General features: G+C 43.6%; 2 protein-coding genes and 1 pseudogene across 4 annotated transcripts; 2 read left to right on the top strand and 1 right to left on the bottom strand.

Moving 5' to 3' along the window:
- Positions 1 to 454: 454 nt before the first annotated feature.
- Positions 455 to 25,918, bottom strand: LOC148016113 (glycine-rich RNA-binding protein 3, mitochondrial-like). Of its 3 annotated transcripts, XR_015688145.1 has the most exons (5): positions 25,496 to 25,918; positions 2,602 to 2,725; positions 1,780 to 2,107; positions 1,473 to 1,541; positions 1,318 to 1,384 (listed from the first exon to the last, which is right to left on the bottom strand). XR_015688145.1 is itself a non-coding variant. In XM_087664497.1 (4 exons), the coding sequence occupies exons 1-4, from the start codon at positions 25,611 to 25,613 to the stop codon at positions 1,099 to 1,101; spliced, it is 390 nt and encodes a 129-aa protein (XP_087520623.1). In that variant the 5' UTR covers positions 25,614 to 25,873; the 3' UTR covers positions 455 to 1,098. The 3 variants fall into 3 exon arrangements, 2 of the variants coding, with proteins under 2 accessions (XP_087520623.1, XP_087520624.1); XM_087664497.1 differs by lacking the exons at positions 1,780 to 2,107; positions 2,602 to 2,725 and adding an exon at positions 455 to 1,194 and having other exon boundaries at positions 1,278 to 1,384; positions 25,496 to 25,873; XM_087664498.1 differs by lacking the exons at positions 1,473 to 1,541; positions 1,780 to 2,107; positions 2,602 to 2,725 and adding an exon at positions 455 to 1,194 and having other exon boundaries at positions 1,278 to 1,384; positions 25,496 to 25,891.
- On the top strand, positions 8,739 to 12,255 carry LOC148016115 (uncharacterized). Its single transcript, XM_087664797.1, has 2 exons — positions 8,739 to 8,810; positions 11,548 to 12,255. Exons 1-2 carry the CDS (start codon positions 8,739 to 8,741, stop codon positions 12,253 to 12,255), a joined length of 780 nt encoding a protein of 259 aa, XP_087520923.1.
- Positions 12,384 to 13,584, top strand: LOC148016114 (uncharacterized; annotated as a pseudogene).

Here is a 25,918-nt window from a genome sequence, read left to right as displayed (position 1 = left end):
ACAAGGAAGCTGCTTGAAATTCTTCTTCTTTTGTTTGGTATTCTTGGTTGGGAGAGTGAAGAGACGGCACAAGAAACTTGCAGCTTGGAGTACTTTCCAGTCAGGTGAGAGAAAGGTTGAGTTATGAAAAGGAAAATGCTTGAAGAAATAAGCATTTGCCAAATATCCTTGATTGTAAAGGTAAACAGATAAACAAGAATCAAATGAAGTAGATTAACCTCTTAACTTGTGCAGATTGGCTACCTTGTTGGTTGTGTTTCTGATCATATGCATTCTTTCCATGACCATAGCCCTTTCACTTGACAACAAGAGCCTCACACTGACCTGTCTTGACGAAGGAAAATACACACACCCTCCACCACACAATTACAAAGGCCTTAAGCAAGCCAAAAGGATTTGTCAAACAATGTGGCTCACAATCAGATCACATCAACAAAGGCAAGCATACAAAAAGTACATTTCAGTACAAATGTAAAATAGAAAATGGCAGTGAGATACTTGTCAATTAGCTATACCTTAAACCCATTTGGATTTACTTAACAGCTCTCAGTACTCTGGGCAGCACGTATACTGTCAACTAGATACACTTCAACCCTATTTGGATTACATTATACAACTCCCAGTAGTACAGGCAGCACCTGTACAGCCATTAAAAGCTGTTCATGCAATTAAACTTAATTGCAGTAGAAACTCTCTCCAGCCTTTGAGGAGGGTAGATCATTGCTTTATACTCCATTGAAGGCCTTGCATTAAAAAACTTTTCCTCCCTTGTTATTAAGCTATGTTTGTTCTGCACTTGACTCCAGCAGAGTTGCCTCCAGTTCTACTCTCTTTAACTTCATTCTCCTGAGGATTCCTCATGACAGAAAGCTCAGACCACAAGCCTATTGACATAGAGCAGTTAGTCTCTCACACACCCATACATCACAGTAATATATCAAAACTTCTGATTCTTCCCACAAGATATGCTCTAGCTGACATTTGGGTACCATACAGCTGATATAATCTGGCTTGACTTGGATTAGAGACCACCCAATTTTCATAAAAGGAAATTTGTGCCCCCAGGAAGTCTTTACTACCAAATGCAGCAATTTGAAATCAGTATGCACCAAAGCCTTTAAAACCACCCTTGCCACCTTTTGGACCAGTTGGGATGGCCGCATAATCAACTCTAATAGCTCGTCCATCTACAATCTGGAGGCAGAAAGGAACTACCAATATGAACGAGAAGAATAACAGAGGTCTAAAAATGTCCACAAAATGAAGATAGAATGCACCTTTCCATCCATTTCTTGAAGAGCAGCTTCAGCATCAGCTTCAGAGCTGAATGTAACAAATCCAAACCCTTTTGATCTTCCAGTTTCACGGTCTTTGATTACCCTTACTGCACATATAAACGAGTATCCAACAAAGACAGCATGTAAGCTTCAAAATCAATCTGAGACTAGAAGCCCAAATCACCTTAAACTTACCATCCTCTATATCACCATGAGGTGAAAATGCTCGTGTCAAGGAATCCTCCCTGGTTTCGAAAGCAAGTCCTATATACAAAATGCTTTTAGGACTTATCTAAAATGTCTTTATTAGGACAGTCAAGCAAGCAGTTTGAACAAAGGAATCAACACAAGGACCTTAATATCTGAGAAGTTTGTCGGAAATTCCATCATGGCAAACTCGTTTCATTGTAAAAAGGAATATGCTGAGGCATGAATCTAGTATGTGATTCGAAACAGAGATTCCTAGGTCACACACATTAACAAATGGCTTGATGTGTACCACCTGTTTGAACTAGCCTTCAGAAATCGCGTCTTGTAAGGGACCCATCCTCTTTGATTTTGATTCTTGGTTTACATCCTCCCAACCTTTCATCTCAGATCCTTTCCTCACTCTTTCCTGCCCAATCCTTTGACTCTCTTGCTGCTGTATACAGTAAGTCCAGGAAACATCATCTCGCACAGGTAGCAAGTTAAACAGTTCCTGTGCTTCTACAAGAGCACCACAATTTGCATATGCATCTACCAAAGTACTTGAAGCAATAGGGTCTTGTTCAAGACCATCCTTGATGATCCCAATATGTAGCTCCTGGCACCCATCTAAATATCCAATGCTGTCAGAAACTTTCAAGTTAGAAGTGAATGTAAAAGCATCAGGGCAGATGCCTTCTCGAAACATTTGTTTAAAACAAGTCACAGCTTTCTCACTAAGCCCTTGTTCGGCATAGCGTGTTTTTAAAGCACATGTAATTTCACCATGAGGGGCCAAGGACCTTGAGAAGTCAATGGGCGTCAAAGAGAAAAGTTGTAATAAGTTGTACTTGACATGCACTAGCTAGTACCCAATGTCAATTTGGACCTAGGGCATATATTTGACCAATAAGTATCAATGGTGACATTAGGAACTAGGCATTATTTAATTAACTGATGTCGGTTCAAGGGTCAAATAATGCACGAGACCACTTGGTGGTCAAAATGGCCAAGCCAATTTGACTATAGATTGGCAAAATTAATTTTTTGGGCATGAACAAAGGGCTCAATTAATTTTTAGAGTTAATTAAATTCTAAAAATTAATTAAATTACTGAAAAATGGACTAGAAAGGTTACCACTTGGCAAAACTTTCCCATGCAAGTAGTAGAAAGGTTGTTGGAGGCTGGGGGGAGTAGATTCCGAGGGGGGTGGGGGTACAAGTTGTACCAACATGCGCCAACTCATTGGAGGCCATTACAGCTGGAGAAAGCAGCCCAACATCAGCAACAACACCATGAGGATGGTTGGCAGCAAACAACAACATTGGGGCAATCTTTTATCGAGGCAACAACAAAATTTATCAATTTCGGACAATGAAATTCTGAATTCTCTCTCTCTTTTCAGCATTCTCTCACATTCTCCAAATTTCCCCCAAAATATCTCATCAAATCTCAGCCATTTATAGAAAAAATCTTAACCCTAATTTACAGCAGTAACTTGGATTTAGCAGCCAGCTTGAGTCCCATGCCAGAGAATTAACAGGCTTACTACTGAAATCAGCAGCTGGAATTGAAGGAATCGCCAAAGATTTCAGAAGCTAGCCGTCCAAATTGGATTTGAGGCTAGATTTGACCAGCCAAAGGTCAATTCAAGGCAAATCCATGCGTGAATCAAGGTGCAGAAGGCTTGCTGGTCATTTATGACAGCAAGAGACATTGAAAAGGGAAGTATATTGGAGCACTCAGTGTATATTTCATCCAATTGCAATACTAACAGAATATATATTGCAAGGATCATGTCATAACTTCCCTTTGGTTTCATGCATGAATTGAATGCTAGTTTGGTGTGGCAACGATGCAAGTCCAAATTTAATCAATCTGACTGTGACTTGGATGTGTTAAGGCTAGGGAAAAGCATTGGGATTGATGCATGAACAAAGCTGAGGCTTCATACAACAGATCAAATCAATTTGAAACTAAGATTTGCATGTATTGCACGTTATTTGCAGACTTGAGATGCAAAAACGTAAAACTGAAGAATGAAGATAACTAAATGAATGAAAAGTGCTGAAAATTGAATGCATAAATGGATGAATCTGTACAGAAGGCTCAAGGGCAGAGCTGTCCAATAGTTGATGACTCTCATGGGAGCAAGATGAGGGATGTGTTGGAGTGTGTAGCCCACCAGAGATGGATTCTGAGTCCTAAAGCCACTAATCTGAGCTGTAGGATGAAGATGATGATGCAAGCAAAAAAAACACAGCTTGTAGGAGATGTGTCTGAGCAGGATGATCCACTGAGAGCAGCCTAAACACAATTTTCCTTCCAATGCTGATCAGTAGGTTGGCGGATGGAAAAAGACAGAACAGGTGCTAAAGATGTAAAGGAGGTGGTTCAATTGATGGAGAAGGTGACCAGCAATCAGGCTTCAGCTGGAACATTAAAAATTCAAGTTGTTCTCCTTCCAATGCAAATCAGCAGTGTGGCGGATGGAAAAAGGTAGAACAGGTGCTGAAGATGTAAAGAAGGCAATCCCACTGATGCAGAAGGTGACCAGTAGTCAGGCATTAGCTGGAACATAGAAAATGCAAGCTAAAACTGGTCTGAAGCTGTAGCTTGGAAGTCCAAAGGCCACCATGGCATCGGACAAAGGGTGCTCACTAGCTTCCACTAATGCAGAAGGTGACCAATAGTCAGGTATTAACTGGAACATCAAAAATGCAAGCTAAAACTGATCTGAAGCTGTAGCAAATGATGACTGATACTTATCCTCCCTCGGAAGTCTGAAGGCCACCATGGCATCAGACAAAGGATGCTCACTAGCTGCCTGGTGGCCTACCAAGACCTACAAAGGCGATGTATTAACCACTTTAAACTTTCATTGCTTTTTTTCTTTGAATTTGTGGATGAAACAATGCCTATTCAAGGAGAAGGATGGTTGGCTAGCAAATCCCAAAACAGAAAGCATGTACAAAGTCACCCCCAAGGGATGTCAATGATGAAGTAATTGTGAAAAAATATATAGGGGTATGGAGGTGACAAAACTATAGGTGAAGTTTGCAAAGGATCCGATGGGAGCAAGTGCTCATGATTGCTCTGATCAATGAGATGCATAGACGAATGCTTATGTAGCAAGGTGCCATTTGGATAATGTTCCTCAAGGGAATAATTGTTCACTCGCCCAAGCACCCTTTTCCAAGGATGATCATGTGATGCAAAGGGTAGGTACAACTAGGAAGGGGTGCTGATGTTGAGGACGAGAAGATAATGCCAAACCTGAAAATACCTAATGAAGGGCAGAAACCCCCTCTCAACCATGGATGTCGATGCAAAAGGAGTCGTTTGATGTCGATATGTGTGTGATGGCAAGAACCAAGATGAGAGGATGAAGAGCGATGATGAAGGTAGACCTAATAGCCCTCAATTGGTGGGACTAAAGAGAGAATTAGCGACTTGGGTAGTTGGGACAAGCTTATACTCGATCTCGAGAGATGGCTCCAATGCTAACCAAGTAGACTAGGCATGCCCGAAACTCAACCTCCAAAGATGGCTCCTGTGCAAATCAAGAATACAAAGGCACCACCACCAATGTAGCAATCTGCCTAACCGAAAAATAAATAATGTTAAATAATAAAAACACCTTAGCTGAAAGGAAAGAAAGACAAATGACATGATAAGCAAAAACAATTCCCGATACCCAATCTTACACGAAGAAGATACCATCTCCATCTCCATCTCTGTAGGTCATCTCGTGGGCTACACGTTGATGCCCTTTGATCCATGATCCATGCTCCCTAGGCATTAAACTGTCATTAAATGCAGTTGTTACCCCTTGTGTCCTAGCACTACGTGACACTAGGGTTAAGGTGTACATACTAATTCTTGCTCATGCCATATGAATCCACACCCTATGCAAACACACCCTTAACACGACATCCTCAAGCCATGTCACGTTATCGTCTGCATCATCGATGATGTCATCATGAAACATTCTAGAACATCTTTAGCCACCCTCCAACACCTATAAAAGGAGGGGCTCACCATAGAGCTCCTCAATCTTGCCAAGCCAGTCTTGGGAGCTCAAGGAGTCGAGACCTCCAAGTAAGTAACTTCAAGTTCTGGTTCTAGTTCTTGTCTAGTCATGGTATCTAGTCTTGTCTTGTCTTCCATTATACTCCTTGTGCCTTGTCACCTTGTAATCTCATAGTACGAGATATTATCTAGTACTGTCTTGTATCTTGTTCATCCCCGTCGAGGGAGATCTTGTAATTCTAATATCTTGTATCCATGCCTACAATCACGGGTTGTGGGATCCTTCATTTCCTATCAAGTCCTATTGTCTATACCTACGGTCCCGGGTTATGGGATTTTCCGTATCTTGCTAAGTTATCATTGCACCTTGTGCCCCTACGCGAAATTATCTTGAAATCGGAATTCTTGTAACAAATCCTGCATCTAGTCTTGTCTCTCGAGCACAGTCTAGTGCTCCCATAACACCTATGGACAAAGGCTGTTGCGTGCTGCCTTCGCCACATTTCCTAGTTGCCACCCTGCCACGCATGTGTTCAACGTCACACAGAAAAGCTGCCGACCATCAACCTTACAGACCGCCAACACATCACCAACAAGTTGCCGATCTATCCCTGATTGACTGACTTTTTTTTAAAAGGTATTATTTTATTCATTCTTTTATTTCTTCACACCGGCAAGCCCCTATTCATATTCTTTTTGCCCTTCTCTAGCACAATTTGGGGCAAATTTGGGGATTTCCACAAAAATCACCCAATCTGTCTCAAATTTCTAGAAAGGTTCGGGCTTCTCATCCTCATTCAGCAACTCATTACTAAATAGGCGAAATTTGTTATCACTCATCGACAAATTTGGGGCTTTTCATTGAATCGGCCAAATCTCACGCCAATTTTGCCACCAAATTTGTGACTTTTCCAGGATTTGGCGTTCCTCACCAACACTGATGCTCAATTCATCATTGGACGCGACATTCGGAATCTTTCGAGTAAAAAATTTACAAAAATTATCAAATTTCTCTCTAATTTTCCAATAAAATTTGGAGCTTTTCTTAAATTCATTAATATTGAGTCTCAATTCACCTTCTAGCGTGGAATTTGACAATATTTGGGTAAAAATTTTACCCAATTTCTCTTCATTTTTCAAATAAATTTTGGGGTTTTTTCCCAATTCCACCACCGAGGCACTCAAAATTTGCGGTTTTTGCCTCAATTCATTTTCTTGGCCCTCGACGTACTCCAAAATTATATTATTCGGCTGCTAGTACTATTGGGCGAATTTTCAGTATATTTAGTTGTTGTCCACATTATTGGAGCATTTCCAGCCATTAATCTTGATTTTTGCATGTTGCTGATTACCACCTTGATCGGGTAATATTTATTTCTAAAAATAATTATTTTTTGCATTTTTTCTCTTCTCAATAGAAAAATAGCAAGAGAATTTATTATTCTCTATATTATTCGGCTTCATTGGGGCAGACAACAATTGTCCTATCAGTGACTTATTATTATTCGGGCATCTATTTTCTCTCTCTTCACTTGGAAAACATTATTTTCTTACTGATCAAATCTCATGGCCAACAATAATAATGATTTGTTGGGCATGCTTGGCGCCGACGACAAGCTCGACAGCACCAATTACCCAATGTGCGCTTACATGATGCAACATGTTCTTGTCGCAAAGAATCTATGGCATATAGCCAATGGCACTGAGCAAAGGTCGACTTCTCCAACACCAGCACCATCTCCTGCTTCCACATCACGAGGTGGCTCTCATGATGCTAAATCATCTTCTTCTTCAACAACACCTCCCACTTGAAGAGAGCCATCATTCCACACATTCGATCATGCAAGACATCCAAGGAAGCATGGAATAAGCTTGCATCATTATATCAAGTGCGCAATGAAGCGCGCGTTGCTTACCTACGTAAGCAACTAGAAGACCTTCACATGGAAGAAGGTAATATGGATGCCTATCTCACCGGCATCAAAGATCTTATTGATCAATTATTAAATATTGATGAAGAAGTTCTTGATAACCAACTTGTTTCCATCACTCTTAATGGTCTACCGAAATCATATCAAGGTTTTGCTACCACCTTGTGTCAAAAGATGACGCACCAGCGAGACAGTAGGGTTTGTAGGGAGAAACACAGAGTGAACTCGACAAACATGGAGAAGAAAAGAGAAGAGAGAAGAAACTCTAATGAATGGAATGATGAAGTTCCGAATCATGGAGTGAATGTGATACAAGGGAACAAGGGTGCCGTAGCACAAGGAAGATGATGATGATAGCCACGAACCATGAACCGCAATGTCCTCCTGAGGGTAGTGGAGAGGCTGGAGAGAAGAGGTGACGGACTGAATGAATCAGCCGTGAGGAATGAATGAGAGAGTGGCCTATAAAAAGGCACAGTATGTCTAGGATAGCGCCCCTTTTTGGGGCTGCAAATCCTAAATGCAAAACGCAAAAACGCAAAAACGCAAACTGCAGGTGAAGGGTGAAGGGTTTCTCAACAGCCCCTCTCAGGCCCAAAAAGGGGAACAAGAGAAGAGAGAGGTGGAGATGCAATGCTACATGCTGAAGAATGCTCATGCAGCAGGTGCCATTTGGACAGTGTCCCTCATGGGAAAATTGTTCACTTGCCCAAGCGCCCTAGTTCAAAGATGATGAAAACATGCAATGCATAGGAGGAATGTCGGACTTTGTGTGGTGCCGAGAACCATAAGGATATGCCCGTACTCAATCTCGGGAGAGGTGGCTCCATGCTAACCAAGTGACCAAGGCAAGAAGAGAAGAGGAAAAATATATAGAGAATCCCTAAGATCCAAGATTTCCACCGGAAAGGGAACTTGCAAGAAAGACCAGTAGACAGAGTGAACTGGAGAACCCGAAACACAACCTCGGGAGAGAAGCCACTTTCTCCGTGCATCCATGCTGGAAGGAATATGAAGGCCTCGTCACCAAGTCGCAGTTGAACCTCTGAGATCCCGATCTAGGGGATACCTGAAGATCTTGGGTATTAGTAGAAGAGATGACTGGTCGAAGACAGCCACCCTAAGAAAGTAGAGGATGGGTGAAGAACTTCATGTGGAGTAGGTTCCCCCTCTGAGGTGGGAGGTGCAGGGGCCCCCGCTGAAGTTGAAGAAGTAGATGCCCCCTCTGAGGACAAAGAAATAACATCCCCCTCTGAATTCCCCTCTGAAGTAGATAAGGAATCCAAAAACTCATGGATCACGGACTCTGAAATGTCTGATGACGAAGGAAGTACCGCCGATCGTGCCAAAGAAGATATCTGGGGTGGCGAAGAGCTCCCAGAGGTAGCCTTTCGAACCTGAGTAGTCAAGGGTGGGAAAGGGTGGTGCTCAGAATGAGCAAGAGGTGGGCAACAGTCGTTGTCTCTTAGTGGAGCATACTGGGTAGCCGAAGAAGAGGAAGGAGTCGAGCAGTCACTGTCTCTCAAAGGAGCAGGAGACTGTATCAAACAATCACTGTCTCTCGATGGAGCGGAATGCAGATCCGTAGGTCGTGGAAGCCACTGTACCTGAGAATAAGTGGGAGAAGACTGTCGATGGCATTGCGACGATCTCCAGGAGATCATAGCGCCAATCGATCCTCCATGTGCTCGAAAGGACTTAGTGCGCATCGGATGCGTCTTATTGCCTTGAGCATAGTACTCTGATAGCCAATGCAGAACGATCTCTGTGGCCCAAAAAGGAGAGGTGGCACAAGGAGTGCCTAGTGGAAGATGCATATACTCAGGGGGGTGGAAAGCAAAGGTCGAAGTCAACAAGCATCGATGGTGTAGGAGCACCCAATAGTCTGGACATCTGTTGGTAAAGAAGCCATAGATACCAGTGTGCCTTGCTGAAGAAGGAAGAGGTCAGCCCCCATGAACCACGAACCGCAATGTTCACCTCAAGGGGTGTGAGGGTAGTGTGAAGCACGAACCGCAATGTCCGCCTCAAGGGGTGGGAGGGTAGTGGAAGGCTGGAAGTGAGCCGCCACTAAGAGAAAGATGTAACCAGTAGTAAGAGATTGCAACCAATAGAAAAACCTAGGTGAGGAAAGAGAAAGACTAAAAACGCAAGCAGGACAGCTTGCAGGAGAGAGAAAGACTAAAAACGCAAGCAGGACAGCCTGCAAGAGAGAGAAAGACTGAAAACGCAGGCAAGACAGTCTCCAGGAGAGAGAAAGACTAAAAACGCAGGCAGCAGGAGTGTGATGATGTGGCAGGCTATACGGCAGCAGGTCTGCACAGGAACAACAGTCGCCTAGCTGGAATCAGCTCCAAACTGCATGAAGAGGACTGGAAATCAAGCGCCAACTGATGGAGACAGCAATGGACAGCTTTGGCTGAGGTGTCCTCCGCGAACGGGGTGTAGGCAGTAAGCTGAAACACCTGAAATTTGCAAAAACGAGATGTTGATGCAGCAGAAGAAGAAGAGAAGTGGATGCCGAACTCGCCACCCATCTTTGCCTTCACTGGAGTGGAGGATCTTTGCCGTTGTTTGAGCAGATCCAGCTCTGATACCATGTCAAAAGATGACTTACCAGCGAGACAGTAGGGTTTGCGGGAAGGAACAAGGAGTGAACTCGGCAAACATGCAGAAGAAAAGAGAAGAGAGAAGAAACTCTGATGAATGGAATGATGAAGTTCTGAATCATGGAGTGAATGTGATACAAGGGAACAAGGGTGTCGTAGCACAAGGAAGATGATGATGACAACCATGAACCATGAACCGCAATGTCCTCCTGAAGGGGTATGAGGGTAGTGGAGAGGCTGGAGAGAAGAGGTGACAGACTAATGAATCAGCCGTAAGGAATGAATGAGAGAGTGGCTTATAAATAGGCACAGTCAGTCTAGCATGGCGCCCCTTTTTGGGGCTGCAAACCCTAAACGCAAATCCTAAACACAAAACGCAGAAACGATGGGTAACCAAGTTACCTACAATTTCGACCATCTTGTGTCTCTTTTGTTACACGAGGAGCAAAGCCGTCTCAACCGCAATGCTACCATGGCAACCAAACATGCCTTTTCCACCCATCATCGTGGAAAACCCAAGCCCAAGCTAAAAAATAAGGTTGCTAGTCAAAAAACAGCAAACTTTCATGTTGGTCATCCTTCTTCCTCCACCCCTTCTACATCGAAGACACCCTTCCATGTTGGTCCATCCTCTTCCGATCCTTCCAAGGGTCCAATCAACAAAGCTAAGAGATGTAATTATAGCCAGAAGACATGGCACAATATCAATAAATGTGGTAAGTGCATCGCACCAGAGAAGGAGTCTGGTCTTGCTCTTACACATGAAACTGTGAACTATTCTCAGTTTAAGGCATAGTAACAGGGGACGGAGGGGATGGCAGTGTGGGACGGGGGGACGCAATCCCAGGGACGGGACAGGGAGGGGACATTCCGGAATGGACGGACGTCCCGTCTTAGAGTGGGGACGCCGGTGAGCCAAGCGGGGACGCGTTCCTGAAACACGTGCGTGTTAAAGACGCCAAACTGGGGACGGCCCAAGGAGCCATTGTGCCATTTTTGAAAAAAAAAAATTGATTGTTTGGTTGCCAACGGCCATTTCCGCCATGCTCTTCCTAATGTTTCCTATATAATGCTCCACTCTCAAGCTACACTCACACTCCAAGGCCAAGTCTCAACTTCTCAAGGCTCAAGTCTCCACTCTCTCCTCCCTTGGGCCTCAAGCCTCAAGGCTCAAGGCTACCCTCTACATTGTACAAGTTTTCTCTCTCTCTCTCTCTCCCCCTCTCTTTCTCTCCCTCCCTTGGACCTCAAGCCTCAAGGGTATCCTCTAAGGCTTAAGCTCTACTATCTACATACATTGTACAATGTACATGTATTATGTTACATGCTCATTGCTACTACATACTACATAGTACATAGACTATACTACTTAGTACTATAGTCTATAGTACATACTACATGCTCATTGCTCTACTAGCTACTCTCTCTCTCCCTCTCAAGTCTCTAGAGTCTAGACTCTACTCTCCCTCCCTTGGGCCTCATAATTCATTGCTCAAGCCTCAACTTTCAAGGCTCAAGGAGTCAAGCCTCAAGGGCAAACTTCAAAGGCTACTTCTCATCAAACTTTCAAAGTTTCTATCATCTATGGCAACTTCATCGGCTTCCCGCCGTCTACAAACCAACCCACATCTACCGCGGCATCCACCCCTTCACAAAATGATAATCATGAAGGAACCACCGGCCCCACTCAAAGGAGAAGACCCGCGATACATCGATGGTTATGGTGGGATGAGGTCGATTGCCCTATGTATGGTTCGGGAGGCGGTGCTAGAGCATGGGCATGCAAACTTTGTGGATACAAACGTAGTGGTGGTGCCAACAAGGTGCGAGCTCATCTCTTGAGCAAACCCGGGAATGAGATGAGATATTGCACAAAGGTGACCCCGGAGAAAAGACAAGAGCTTCTTGATAAGCTCGCAATCTATGAGGTGGCCGAAGCGGCAAGGCAATCTCCACAAGTGGCCATTGATCCCAATCTCATGGTGGGGTCACGAGGACGTCCTATGGAGGCTAGCGGTAACTTGGGTAGAGGTGTGTCATCACATGCCTTCCCATCAACACCTTTTGCATGTGGCCCATCCGCATCAACCACCCCATCTTCTCATCCTCGCCAAAGTACCCTCGAGGAAAATTGGAATCCTCGCTTGAAAGAAGAGACAGACATGGCCGTGACTCGTTTCTTCTTTCATGATCACATTGCTTTCCGTGAGGCTCGGTGAGTTTCTAGTGTCAAGTGATAAATAATAAATTATTATGTTCATTTAACATTATTATTTATTATCATATTGATTCTTAACATACTCTCTTTGATTTATGAACATTGAATAGGTCTCCATACTTTAGAGCCATGGTTATGAAGATTAGGGAATATGGTTCTTCCTATGTTCCCCCCTCTTCGGAAACCCTTCGCACCACCCTTATCGAAAAGAAGAAGAGGAGTGTTGAGGCTACTGCGGCAAATATGAAGAAGCTATGGGCCAATAATGGTATCACACTTGTGGTGGATGGATGGAGTGACACCCGCAAGCGGTCTATTCATGGAGTGGTGGCCTACTCTCATGGAGAGATGTATTTTGTCGACTCACATGATGCCTCCGGCTGCAGGAAGTTCGCCGATGTGCTTGCTGCGGAGTGGGCAACAACTTTAGAAACCATGGGAGCAGAGAATGTGGTGACCATTTGTGCAGATGACGAACTGACAAATCGAGCAACAAGGAACATACTTCAAGCCACATATCCTCACATCACCGTCTCTTTTTGCATGGCCCATTGTCTTAACAATCTCATCAAAGACATTGGGGCCCTACCATGGATAGCTCTTGTCATGGATGAAGCCAACAAAATTGTCACCTTTGTCCTCAATCATGGGAGGATTTGCCATGAGTTCACCAAGAGGTCGAACCTCTCTCTGCTCAAATATTCAAAGACATGGTTTGCTTTCAAATTTCTCATGTTAGGCCGCTTGTCCACATGTAGCAGGGCATTACGAGGACTCTTCCTTAGTGATGAGTTTTCTAGCATGCCAGAGGCTTCCACAGCAAGGGGGCAAGAGTGCAAAGCACGAGCAAATGACACAGCATGGTGGGAAAGTGTGAAGCACATTGACACCATGATCAAACCAATCATGGACCTCTTGAGGGTTGTCGATGGCATGTTGACATGCATCGGCAAGGTATATGAGGCCATGGATCAGATGATAGAGCGCCTCAAGGTTTATGTTCCTGATGAGGACTACGATGAGATCAAATCCATGTGTGACAAGGTGGGATACCTACTACTCCCCTCTCCATGCAGCAGCCTACATGGTGTATCCCGAATTTCAAGGTTGCAAGCAGGAAAAGGACAAAGAGGTTAGCAATGGCTTCAGGATTATCTTGGATCATCTAGTGCCAGACGCAGGTATCAGGCGCAAAATCAAAGATCAATTGCAATTATATCGTGAGAAGAGGGGTAGTTATGGATTGCCAGATGCACAGACGGATCGCTTCAAGATCGGCTCAGCACTTTGGTGGGAGGATTATGGTGCAGATGGTCCAGAGTTGCAATGATTTGCCATCCGCATTCTCTCACAGTATTGTAGCTCCAGTTGCTTCATTGCTGCGTACTACTTTCCTTTTCTCGGGATCCCATAATCTATACCCCATTTCACCCTCGTCACCATATCCTAGGAAAATGCATTTATAAGACTTTGACTCAAGTTTGCTGCGTTTTTCTTTACAAATGTGCACAAATGCTTCGCAGCCAAACACTTTCAAGTATGCATACGAAGGTGGCTTGCCCGACCACGCTTCTTGGATAACTTCCCCCCCCCTCCAAAGACCTGTTTGGTGACCGATTAATCAAGTGTACGGCTGTCATAACAGCCTCTGCCCAAAAATCATGGGGTAATGTAGCATGAGACAGCATCGTACGGGCCTTATCCTATATGGTCCGATTCATACGCTCTGCAACTCCAATTTAGAGTGGATTATGAGAGACAGTGAGCTCCCTCTTTATCCCTTTGCTGTCACAAAATCATAGAAACATGAAACGGAGAACGTGAACGGGGAACCGGGACAAGAACGCCAAACCTAGAGAACGACGACGAGGAAACAGGAACGGCATTCAAAAAATTAAAATTCATGAAAAAAAATTAATATTTCACTCATAATCCATGTGGACTATGGAGTGTTAAAACTTAAAACCAAGGTATATAATCCACAAGGACAAATCATTTTAAGTTTTAACTTTAAGATATCATGCATCATTCTAAAACTACTCATTAGAAATTGAATTGCAACTTACAAGGCTCAAGAGGTGAGCTATTCAATTATAAATAATAAAATGCATGATACATATGCCATAACTGATAAAACAATGAACAATGAACTAAACTTTAAAGTCTAAGCTAAAAGAGCATGCCTATGGTGGTTGGTCCCATTGCCAAAAACCTTAAAAGATTACAAATATGAAATTGAAGTCTAATCTTTCAAATAACATGCTCATTGCCCCAAAAAAGACTACAAATATAAAGTCTAATCTCTAGACTGAAGCAAAATGCGGCATGCCAAAATAGCCCAAAGAGCAACTGCAAGACTGCAAGACTCAAGTACAAATATAATATCAGCATGGCACAACTGTTAACAGCCCAAGTATCACATTGTCATCAATGATCATAATATCATATACAATGTACATGTGTCATGTATCATGAGACTCATGATAAGTAAACTAAATCAAAGATCATGATCATGATCTAAGCCTGCTCTAGCTACTCCTGAAGTGCAAGCCTCATCATCATGTGTACTATGAATTGTTGCATCTCCCTCAACATTAGCATGTGTCTCCTCTTCTTGCTGCATCTCCCACTCTGTGAATGGATCGGGCTTTATTGTCATACTGTTACATAACATCCTCAAATTAGCACTAACGAATACTAGATCGTTTGCCCTCTCCACACCAAGACAGTTCCTCTTCTTTGAAGCAATGTGAGCATATATACTCCACCTCGTCACAACTAAATGGTGTATCTCCTCATACACCTCATCATTTGGTGCCAACTCTTGCAACTTTTCATTCAACCTATCCATATCCTCATATACCTTGTCAATGCAAGGTTGCATAGCATCCATAACCCTCAATAAATGTACAATAGGTGATACCATAGCATCTATCCGCTTTACATCATCCCAAAAAGTGGAGTTATTTGCTTTCTCCAAGCATAAGATACCTGTAGGAGTATCTGCCAATGTTGATGAGATAAACTCATCACTAAGAAATAACTGCCTCAAGGCACCACTGCATTCTCTTAACCTGCCTAGCATCAAGAAGTTAAAGGCAAATCTGGTATCAGAGTATTTTAAAAGTGTCTTCTTCGACCGCAAAGAGAAGTGATGGCGAAGAAACTGGTGATTCAAAACAAAGCTAACCATTTGAGCTCCTTGCTCTATGACAGGTACAATCCATGACAGGTTACCAATATCCTTTAGTAGGTTGTTCAAGCAATGAGCCATACAATATGAAACTGTGATATGCGGATAATATCCCTGGATAATAGCACCTGCTTCCCTATTTGCGGGCTCTCCATCTGCAACAAATCCCACAACATGCTCTGGGCCAATAAGCTCAACACCTGTAACCCACTCTGCTGCAAGTACATCTGTTGACTTTCCTGTCCCCGATGCATCATGTGAAGATATGAAATACATTTTCCCACGAGAATAAGCAACCATACCATGAATGGATCGCTTGCGTGTATCACTCCAACCATCAGCAATCAAGGAAACTCCATTTTTAGCCCACATGCTCTTTCTAGTCACTGTTGCTTACTCAACAAGGCGCTTTTCCTTGTCGAGCAAAGTGGTGCGTAAGGTCTCTGATTATGGAGGTACATAAGAAGGGCCATACTCACCAATCTTCTTGCACATCAATTTAAAATACTCTGACCTAGCTGCACGAAATTGAATGTGGTCATGATAAAAAAAGCGTGCCACTGATGTATCCACCTCTTCCTTCTTCTTGGGATCCCAACTAGCATCGAGTATGCTCTGTCTATGTGCAATATGTGGCGTTGTTGATGCCATGGCCGATGCAATGCTTGCAATAGGTGTGGAGGTAGCACTTCCTAATACTGAGCCTGCTCTAGATACATCTGATGGGGATGGTGTCACAAAAGTTGCAGGGTCAACTGCAACACGTCGTGGTCTAGATGCAAGATAAGCTTGTTGACCTGCTACACGATTACGAAGCTCCATTTTGCTTCTCCAAGGTCACATTCGGACAAAACTGTACCTCTGAATTTGGCTCATGTAGGAGATGAGCTCGGACCTGATTATGCATAAATATTAAAATGGAACAAGTGGCAATTGGTATTCCATATTCTAATATTTAAGTAACTTTGAAAATTTAAAATCAATAAAAATTCGAAATACAAATGCTCGGCTTAATGGATTATCTTGTTTGCTCCACTAGTTTGCTTGTATGGGCAAAGCTTGCAAGTCCATGGTCGAGATCCTCCACCACTCAATGAGCGGTCAGCATTTACTTCTTCCCACCATGACCAATCATCGGACCTTCTTCCGCAACCCGACGAGCGGGGCGGGAAGATGAAGTCATTTCAGGCTGAAAATTGAAGGCTCAAGAGTCGAGAGAATAAAAAATTGAAGGCTCAAGATGAAGCCATTTCAAGCTGAAAATTAAAGGCTTGAGAGAAGGGAGAAGGCTCAAGAGTCAAGACTCACTCAAGAGTCGAGAGAGAAGGGAAAAGGAGAGAAGGGAGAAGAAAAAGAGAAGAGGAAAACTTAGAAGAATGGAGAACTTGGAACTTGGAGAAGAAGGAAGACTCAAGAGAAGAGAAGAAGAAGAAGAGAAGGAAGAAGTGAAAAGAAGGAAGAGAAAGAAGAGAAAGAAGAGAAAGAAGAAGAAAGAAGAGAGCCTAGAGGTTGGAGGTGGGAGGAGACGGAGGACAGCTGCTGGCGGCTGGGACTGGCGCAGGTTGCAACGCAGCAAGAAATGGGGGGCGCAGGCGATCTCAAGCGGGAGTAGCGGCAGACAATCTCGAGCGGGAGCATCACGCAGTCACAGATGATCCAGGTGGGAGCAGCGGGCGGTCGGCCGAAGGTAAGTGGTGCCACATGGCATTCCCTGTCCCATTTCAGACAGGGAACGCGTTCCATGTTGCGTTCCCTGTCTGAAACGGGACAGGAAACGTTCCACCAATTCGAAACGCGTCCCACGACGGCTTCGTGCCAGGGACAGCGATTCCACGTACCGGGGGGCTGTTCCGGCCGTTTCCTATCACTATGCACAAAATGCCTGAAAGGCCTTGGACACATATTTCCCACCATTGTCAGAGCAAAGACACTTAACTGTCTTATCAGTTTGATTTTCAACCAATGCCAAGAATTTTTTAGACTTGTCAAGCACTTTATCCTTGCTACGAATAGGATAAACCCATACCTTCCGTGTAGCATCATCGACAAAGGTAACAAAGGTAATAAAGGTAATCCTGGCATCTGACATAATCGGAATGTACTAACTCTAGAGGAGAAGATTTCAGCAGAAGAGACTTCTTATGAGACGTCTATGCATGTTTACCATAAACACAATGATCACAATGCTCAAAATTAGCATAACAAAGACAAAGCAAGTAACCCAAACGAGAAAGCACTTTCATTCCAGTTCGACTCATGTGTCCCAACCGGCCATGCCACAAAGAAACACTTGGCTGCTTGGTCACCGCAACAACATGATCACTCGCACTAGATACATGGAGAGGATACAAGATATCACTTTTACAACCTCTAGCAATCACTCTAGATCCCTTACACATCTTCCATTTCCCATCACCAAAGGTGGTATGAAATCCATCATCATCTAGTTGGCCTATGCTAATCAAGCTCTTCTTGAGCTGAGATATATGCCGTACATGCTGAAGTGTGAAGACAAAACCATGCTGAAATTGCAACTGCACACTGTCAATACCTGCAATGTCACATGCATAGTTGTCCCCAAGATGGACAACACCATGTCGACCCCCTGTATAGTCAAAGAACCACTCACGATGAGGGGTGACATAAAAGGAAGCATGTGAATCTAGAATCCAAGTATGCATGTCATCATCCATATCTACAAGTAAAGCATGTGTACTAAAGTGTGAAGAGACCAAGAGTACATCATTTCCACTGTCACTGTCATGAGTGACTACATTCACCTCTTCAATTTTGACACCGCTCTTCTTAGGTTGACTCTCTTTCTTTCTCTTCCTTGCTATCATCTATCTTCTTGCCCTTTCCTTTTTCTTTCTTCCATTTGTAGCAGTCACATTTAAAGTGACCCTTATTGCCACAATGATGGCATTCAACATCCTTGCCACGTGATTTACTGCGTCCCTTGCTATCAAATTTGCCTTTCTGCTGTGATCTGCCCCTAGTATCCAAAGCACTGGAAGACTTACTAGATGCATTGTTCTGTCGATTCATTTCTTCCATGAGTAGAGCACTCTCTACATCAGCATACAAAAGAATCGCATTAGAATTGCTCATAGCAGTCCTGAATCTATCCCAACTCTCTGGCGGCAGAGTGCGAAGCAAGAACGTAGCCTTAATTTCTTCATCAATCAAGAACTTCAAGGCAACCAGCTAGCTAAAAATGGAGTTAAACTCACTCAAGTGAGTAGACATTGTTATACCCTCTTTCATACGCAAATCCATAAGCTTTTTCAGCCAATACACTTTGCTTGCGGCACTCTTCTGTGCATAAGTTCTTCCAGTCGAGTCCAAATAGCATACGCAGAATCCAAACCTTTAATGTTAAACAACAAGGCATCAGAGATCAATAGCTCGATGGTTGAGTGTGCAAGCTCATTTAACTCATCCCAATCTTCATGTTCCATATCTGTGGGCTTTGCCCCTTTGGTCTTAATTGGCTTTGCCTGCTTCTTCTGCAACAGGATATTGTAGCACTGTTTTTGCCAAACTGCAAAGTTATGTGCTCCTTCAAGCTTCTTGATGTGCATGAGGTTACTGCTGTCACTCCTGCCAGCCATGATTTTCAGCCCAAATGTGACCAAAAAATTCAGCAAATACAGGTCCAAACTGTCACATAAGTGACCAAGGTACAAACAAGTACCAACCAGCAATAAATAACCACGTAGAAGTAAAAATTTCAGATTTGCAGATAAATTTTCAGAAGCACTAAGCCTTGTGCTACAGCACTCCACAACTGATTACAGTTGTTTCAGGGAGAAATGCATCACATTGCATGAGAAGTCCCAAATTTTAGCTGCAATTTCTGTTATACATGCACCCATGGGCACAAAATTTGACATGCACGGTCAAAAGCCCCAAAATTTTTGTGCTCAAAGCATCAACCATACATCTGCATTGACTCTAATATGCATAGAATAGGCCAATTTTGCCAAAATAGAGCAATTTCAGCAAAACTCCCAAATTTTTCCAAGTGCTAGATGTCCAAATTGCATGGAATTAAACCCGCATGTACATAAAATGACCAAATGGCAAATAAATTTTGCCCAAACAGCAAAAGCCCCAAATTGCACGGGGTCCAATATGCATCAATATTGAGAAATCGGGTAAATTTCAGCCCAATTTTTGCATGTACATGAAAAGCCCCAAATGTCGGAGGCAAAATGTCACAAATTCCTACAATTTCTGAGACAAATGGTCTTGCTCTGCATCACAATCCCCAAATCCGGGAAAAGCCCCAAATTTCTGGGCCAAGATTGCACAAATCTGCACTCTCTGCTAGCACGCGTGAAACCCCATCAAGAAAGAGGGGTAGAAGCTGATTTTTTTTAAAGAAAAAAATTTTCTGAGTGACCTGACATGGGTCCGTTGACCCGTTAGGTTCGTGTCGTGATGACCCGCTGAAGCCTCCCGTCCGTCGCGTGCCGTAGTCCTGCCATCAGCGCCCCGCTGGACGCCGTGCATTCGCCCATCGCGCAGCAGTGCCTGTCATGCAACACCGTTGCCTCCAGCCCCATCGCGTTCCCTGCAGCCAGTCACTAGTCTGTCACGTCACCTACTCTCCAGTCGACTGTCGCGTGACAACAACTGGCCTTCGTCCAACTAACCACCGTCTACTGACACATGCATGCACTTCTCCTGCACCTGTCAACTGCTACTCATCGAGCCCACCTGGGACTCCTGCAACACCTACCATCTACTTTGTCTCGAGAAGCGTGCACTCCTTGCCACTCTAATACCAGTTTGTTGAGCTCCGAGGCGCAAGGATGAAGACACATAGTGCTTGCTAGCAGCAAAGAGAGAGAGATAGAGAGAGTGCAGAGTAGTGAGAAGAGTGAACACGACTTGTGGATACAATGACGAGTGTACCTCTTTAGGTTTTTAGATAGATATATATATGAAAGTACAAGTGTGCTAAGGGTGTGTTTAGACTCGAGCACATATAAAAGGCACGAGGGCCCTTTATTCCCAACAGTTTATGAGTCCCAAGAAAGACAGATACTTTTACATTAACTCAAGCCAAGGTAAGAAAAAGATGAAAAAATCTCCTGTAAGTCTTCCTTCTCAATCATTTCCTTCAAATTCATTTACTAACTTTCTAGGTCAATTTGAAGTTGGTGCTTCTTCTTGTTGAGCCAAAACATGCATTAGCCTGACTTAAACAACCCCAAAATACACTTAATTAATGAAGAAAACCTCTTATTTGAAAAGAAACGCAATCCTGGAGAGTTACTGTGTCCCACATGCAAAACCCTAATTTTGGGTGCTCCAAACTTTCTATAAATAGGCATGTAGCCCACCACTCTCCCTTAATCTCGTTTTTGTGGGTTTTAGGATCCGTATCTCTACTGTCCACACCCCATTCACGGAGGACATCATGGTAGAACTTCCCCCAGCCATTTGCTACCATCTAGCGCCCGATTCCAGCCTTCATCACCTATCTACAATTGTCGTCTGGTACCTTGAAGTTATCACCTACTATTTGAGTGTTGTATTTGATGCTGATGTCAGCATCTAGTGCTGTCACCAGCAGTCTAGAGCTATCACTGTGATCTTCTCTCTCCTCTACAAGCTGCATTTACAATTTCTAGTTGCCGCCCTGATATTCTCTCCTCCACATGTTGCATTTGCACCTAACTACTATCGCCCATTTTTTCTCTCTCCTCAAGTACCTACGTTTTTAGTCTTTCTTTCTCCTGCACTGTTGTCTCAAATCTAGCCTTCCATGGCACTGTGTTTGTTGATGTTCGACACTCAAAAGCTGCCTTTGCTGCGATTCAAGATCCATTCGGAATACGACACACTCTACAGCTCATAACCTCTATCTTGATCCCAACGATATGAGAGTTCAAGGTTTAGTATTCACTATATAGTGCGTTTGTTCCATGAGCACTGTATATTTATTATTCATTCACTTTATTATTCATCGTGTTCACTGTCTCTAAGTCACCCTAACCCTAAACTGTATTCTATGTTTATCAATTTGTGCTTTATCGTACGATTGGCTTTGTGTTTTCTGCATTTAGAGCATTTCTTCACACTTCCTCTAATTTTAACAGATTCACTGTACCTTCCACACCACAATTTTCATTCGCACCCTCTTCTTCCGCTATATCTCCATCGTTCACATCTCCATTTCAAACACCACCTGTGACATTTCACACTACACTGAGGGTTTCACAAAATATAGGCATATCCTTTAGGACCTTTTCTTTTCCATTTTCGAGTAGTGCAAATGCACATTTAGGGGAGGCTAGACCTCCATTACACCACACACTTGCAGAACATCCCCCGCATGGGACACCCTCCCAAGTATTTCGGAGTGTGAATCAACCGATACCATAGTTTGCGTCCATAGCATTACCTAGTGGATCTACTAGTCATTCTGTTGTACCCCGGTCGACATTTAGATACCCTTCCGTGTCCAAGAGCCTTCACCTCCTTCACCACCTTATGGAAACATTTATCTTCCAGTGCCTCCACCATCAACATCATATGGACACCCACAGCCCATTTCTACCTACCCACTTCCTACTCCTTATCCCTCTCCACTTCCGTCCTACCCACCTTATCCTTCTTGCACTTCTTATCCGACACCTCATGGTTCATCTTCCTCATCGGCTAAGCATGCTTTTTCTTACAAGGCTCATTTCAACGGATCTACACTACTTGGTCAAATTTGATGAGGCACATTCTTGACTCTCAAAGAACCTATGGAACCTTGTTCACGAGTTAGAACCCCAACCCGTTCCCGCACTTGTTCTATACAAGGTTGTCCACTCATGGAAAGCTAGAAATGCCTCCACCATAGTCAAGTTGATACAAGGCCTCTTCCCTAAGTTTCACTCACAATTACAATACTTTGACCTATGGAAACATTCATGTTCTAGTGCCTCCACCACCGGCATCATATGGACACCCACAACCCATTTTTGCCTACCCACTTCCTACTCCTTATCCCCTCCATCTCCTTCATGTTAAGCTAAAACATGCATTACATGCTGAATTAGCCTCTTGAACAACCTCAAAAATACTTAATTAATGAAAAACCCTAAAACAAGGAGTGGTTCAAGAGAGTTTGAAACGGGGAGAGGTTCGAGGTCCTAAAACTTTCTTTAAATAGGTAGGCCGCCCTCCATTCAGTCCAATCTCGTATTGGCACATTTCAAGCCCTCTAGCTTCGCTACCCACACCCTATTCCCAAAGGAAATCTCAATTGAGGCTGCCCAACATTGTCTATATCCATCCGATACCTATTTCCAGCCTATTAGCAATCATATGTGTCTTGTGTAGTCATCTCCTGCTTGTGAGCCTCAATCTAAGTCAAATGAGTATATTAGGAGCTCTGGCATTGTATTTGTCTATCATTTTTATGTGGTTTAGACGCTTTAGATGGAGGGCACATCAATGCATTTCTTTTTGGGCACTTTTGGCCATTTTTAGGATTTTGACCATACATAGGATTTTGCCACTTTTTGCCTATATATAGGTGGCGTGCCCTCCCACTCTCATTATCCATCATTGATCCTTTGTCATCAGCCAGCCCTCCTCATTCTCTCATCCCACTACTACTGTTTCGCACCCACACTGATGCATAGAGCTATGTATTGGGGTTAACCGTTGCAACCTTGTACCTTCAACCATTGTAGTCGCATTGTTCCTTCTCTCTCCTACATTCTCTCTATCTCCTCTGCGTGTTCACCTTCCTCTTTCTAATCGACACTCCCACATGGTATCAAAGCAATGCATGGGAGCTAGAGATTTTGAAGAGAGGCATGTTGTTCGCTTTAGACTGCATTTACTAGGGCAGATTTGCATTTTGCTCCTAAGCAGCCTCTACCATGCTAGGTAGCACCATTACTGCACCCAAGTGGCATCAAACAAGCTAGATGGCCACTCTATTGGCTGGGCGGCACCATACAAGCCTGCGTTTTCTGCAGGCAATCCCCAACACACTCGCTGCAAAAGTACACCTCGCATTGCCTGCGGTTTTATAGTAGGGCATCCTCCTTCAGGGCTCAGCAGCACATTTGCAAGCTGGGAAGCACCTATTCTCTGCTGGGCGGCCTATATACAGGTGAACACAATTGTTACTCTGTTGCATTACATACTAGCTAGTCTTTTTTGACTAGGCAAACTTCTTTTCGATGCTAGGCAGTCTCTTTTTCAAGCCACCAGCAAGATATGCTTGCATTTATTGCAAGTACACCATTTCCAAGCACTCCTAGTACATTATCAGCCCCTGGATTGGCTGTGATTCCATGCTGAAGACCTATTTTACTCTACATTTACTATTCCCTCTTTCTACCTAGCATTGTGTGTTCCCTTCGTCATCGGATACTCCCCTGGATTGGCTGTGATCCCATGCTGAAGACCTATTTTACTCTACATTTACTATTCCCTCTTTCTACCTAGCATTGCGTGTTTCCTTTGTCATCGGATACTCCCCATCTACCTTGCCTTAGTCAGTCTTCTTTTGTACCATGGCCCAACGGACCCCGATCCTCCTAAGGACACCTCTTATTGGTTGTTTTCTTTCCAATGGCAACATCTTCTTTGCAGAGTTTATTACAGGACATCTATGGCCGACATGTATGCTATGGGGGATCATGTGGTTCAAGATGATTCAAACCGACCACCATCCTATCTCTCTTTCCCACTATATTCTTCCACGGCTTCTAGTTCCCGATTGGCATTAATGGTATCTCCTAAGCAAGTGTCAGTCTTACCCTCTCTCTCCGCATGCGACAAGTTAGATGGGACGAACTACCCTCTATGGTCATGCCGCACGGAGTATTTCCTCAACAACCGTGATCTTTGGGATTATGTTACTGTCTCTATACCCCGACCTACCGTGGATCCTCGTGATGGTGTGACAGCAAATTTGACAACTTTATGGGATTGGTTGAATGCCAAAGCCCGCTCTTCTCTCCTTTTGAGTTGTACAAATTCTGTGCTTGTGCATGTTAGAAGTATCCACACTGCTACAGAGGTTTGGAGGAGATTGGTATCTCTCTTCTGGATCCAAACATTTGGCATCAATTATCTCTTGACTTGACGCTACGACAAAAAAGCAGATTCTCCTACGATGCGGGATTACACTTCTCTCACATCTTCCGTCACCAACATATGATGTGTTCTACACCAATCTTCTCATTTGTCATAGCCAAGAGAGACTCACTTAGGAGGAGCTAGTCCCATTGGTGCTTGAGCAAGATGCGGGTCTCACTGAGACAAATTCTTCCGGAGCCCTTGCACATGGCCATGCTTATGCAACTTTATCTTTAGGTACAAGACAAACCAAGCACAAGAAAGGGAAGAGGAAGAAGTTAGATTCATCTTCCGACTGCATGTGTTCAAAGGTCTAACACTAAAATGGCAGAGGAAAGCAACCCTCTGCCTCATACTCGTTAGGGGTTTATTCTGCAATTTCATTTTTCATGAGTTTACATTGGCTTGTGTGCTTTTTGCAGCAATTGTAAATATTCTACCTGCACGTGGGATAAATATTTCCCTTGGAGTCCAATGGAATTTTATTACTAGTGCATGTTCAAGATTCAGTCGAAGTAAAGACCCTCCTTGGAAAATTTACACACCAGAAGGGAAAGAGAGTAGGGTGCAGCCCCTGCTGTGGCCTTATGAGATATCTGACTCTGAAGTTCCAGCACTATCAATAACACTCTATGTGATATGTCTTCCCAAATGCCAGTGCTATCAATAACACTCAATTGAGTACAAATCCAATTACAAAAGTCCTAGAGAAGATTACTGACAAAAAAGGAAGGCTGCCTAAAAGAGCTTGTGAAAGCAAAACATCACCTGTTTGAAAATAAGGTCACATATTCAGAAGCAAGAATTTTGAATTTTGCAAAGAAATGTCTGTGCAGCATACCCACTTAACATAGGCTGCACAGCTTTTCACAAAGACAAAACATCATATGTACTGAAAACAAGTTTACATATATAAGACCAATCAGATGTCTCATACACACACCTCCGACAAAAAGCCTTGAGGACAAAATGGTGCGAACGCTTCGGTACAAACTGGGCACACCTCGAGTTAGGGCATTCCTCCATGATTGCGAAGTTCCTAGCCCCGCAACAGTTGCCATTCTAGTATGCAGCAGGCATCACTTGATGCAGGTTTTACAGTTCCTAGGTGGTTCTTCTGTGTGTCAACACACCCCGAGATGAGCGTGGAATAACCGTAGCATTAGACTCATGAAAGCGTCATCATCGAAGTGCAAGTAAAGCCGTGACAGCACGCTATACACTCAGAGCTAAAGCCAGTCGCTGAAATTAACGTCCCAATATATTATTTTATAATGCGGTAAATTGTATTAACGTCAAAAAAAAAAGATAAATAGATACACCATCGCAGATGCGGCGGTCCTAGGCCAAGAGACTTCATACAAAA

This window comes from Lygodium microphyllum, chromosome 23 (genome assembly GCF_053477565.2).
Source record: "Lygodium microphyllum isolate KBCC chromosome 23, Lygodium_microphyllum_v1.1.10, whole genome shotgun sequence".
NCBI classification, from domain to species: Eukaryota; Viridiplantae; Streptophyta; class Polypodiopsida; order Schizaeales; family Lygodiaceae; genus Lygodium; species Lygodium microphyllum.
The sequence above is the reverse complement of the archived record's forward strand: the minus strand, read 5'-3'. Positions and strand labels throughout refer to the sequence as shown.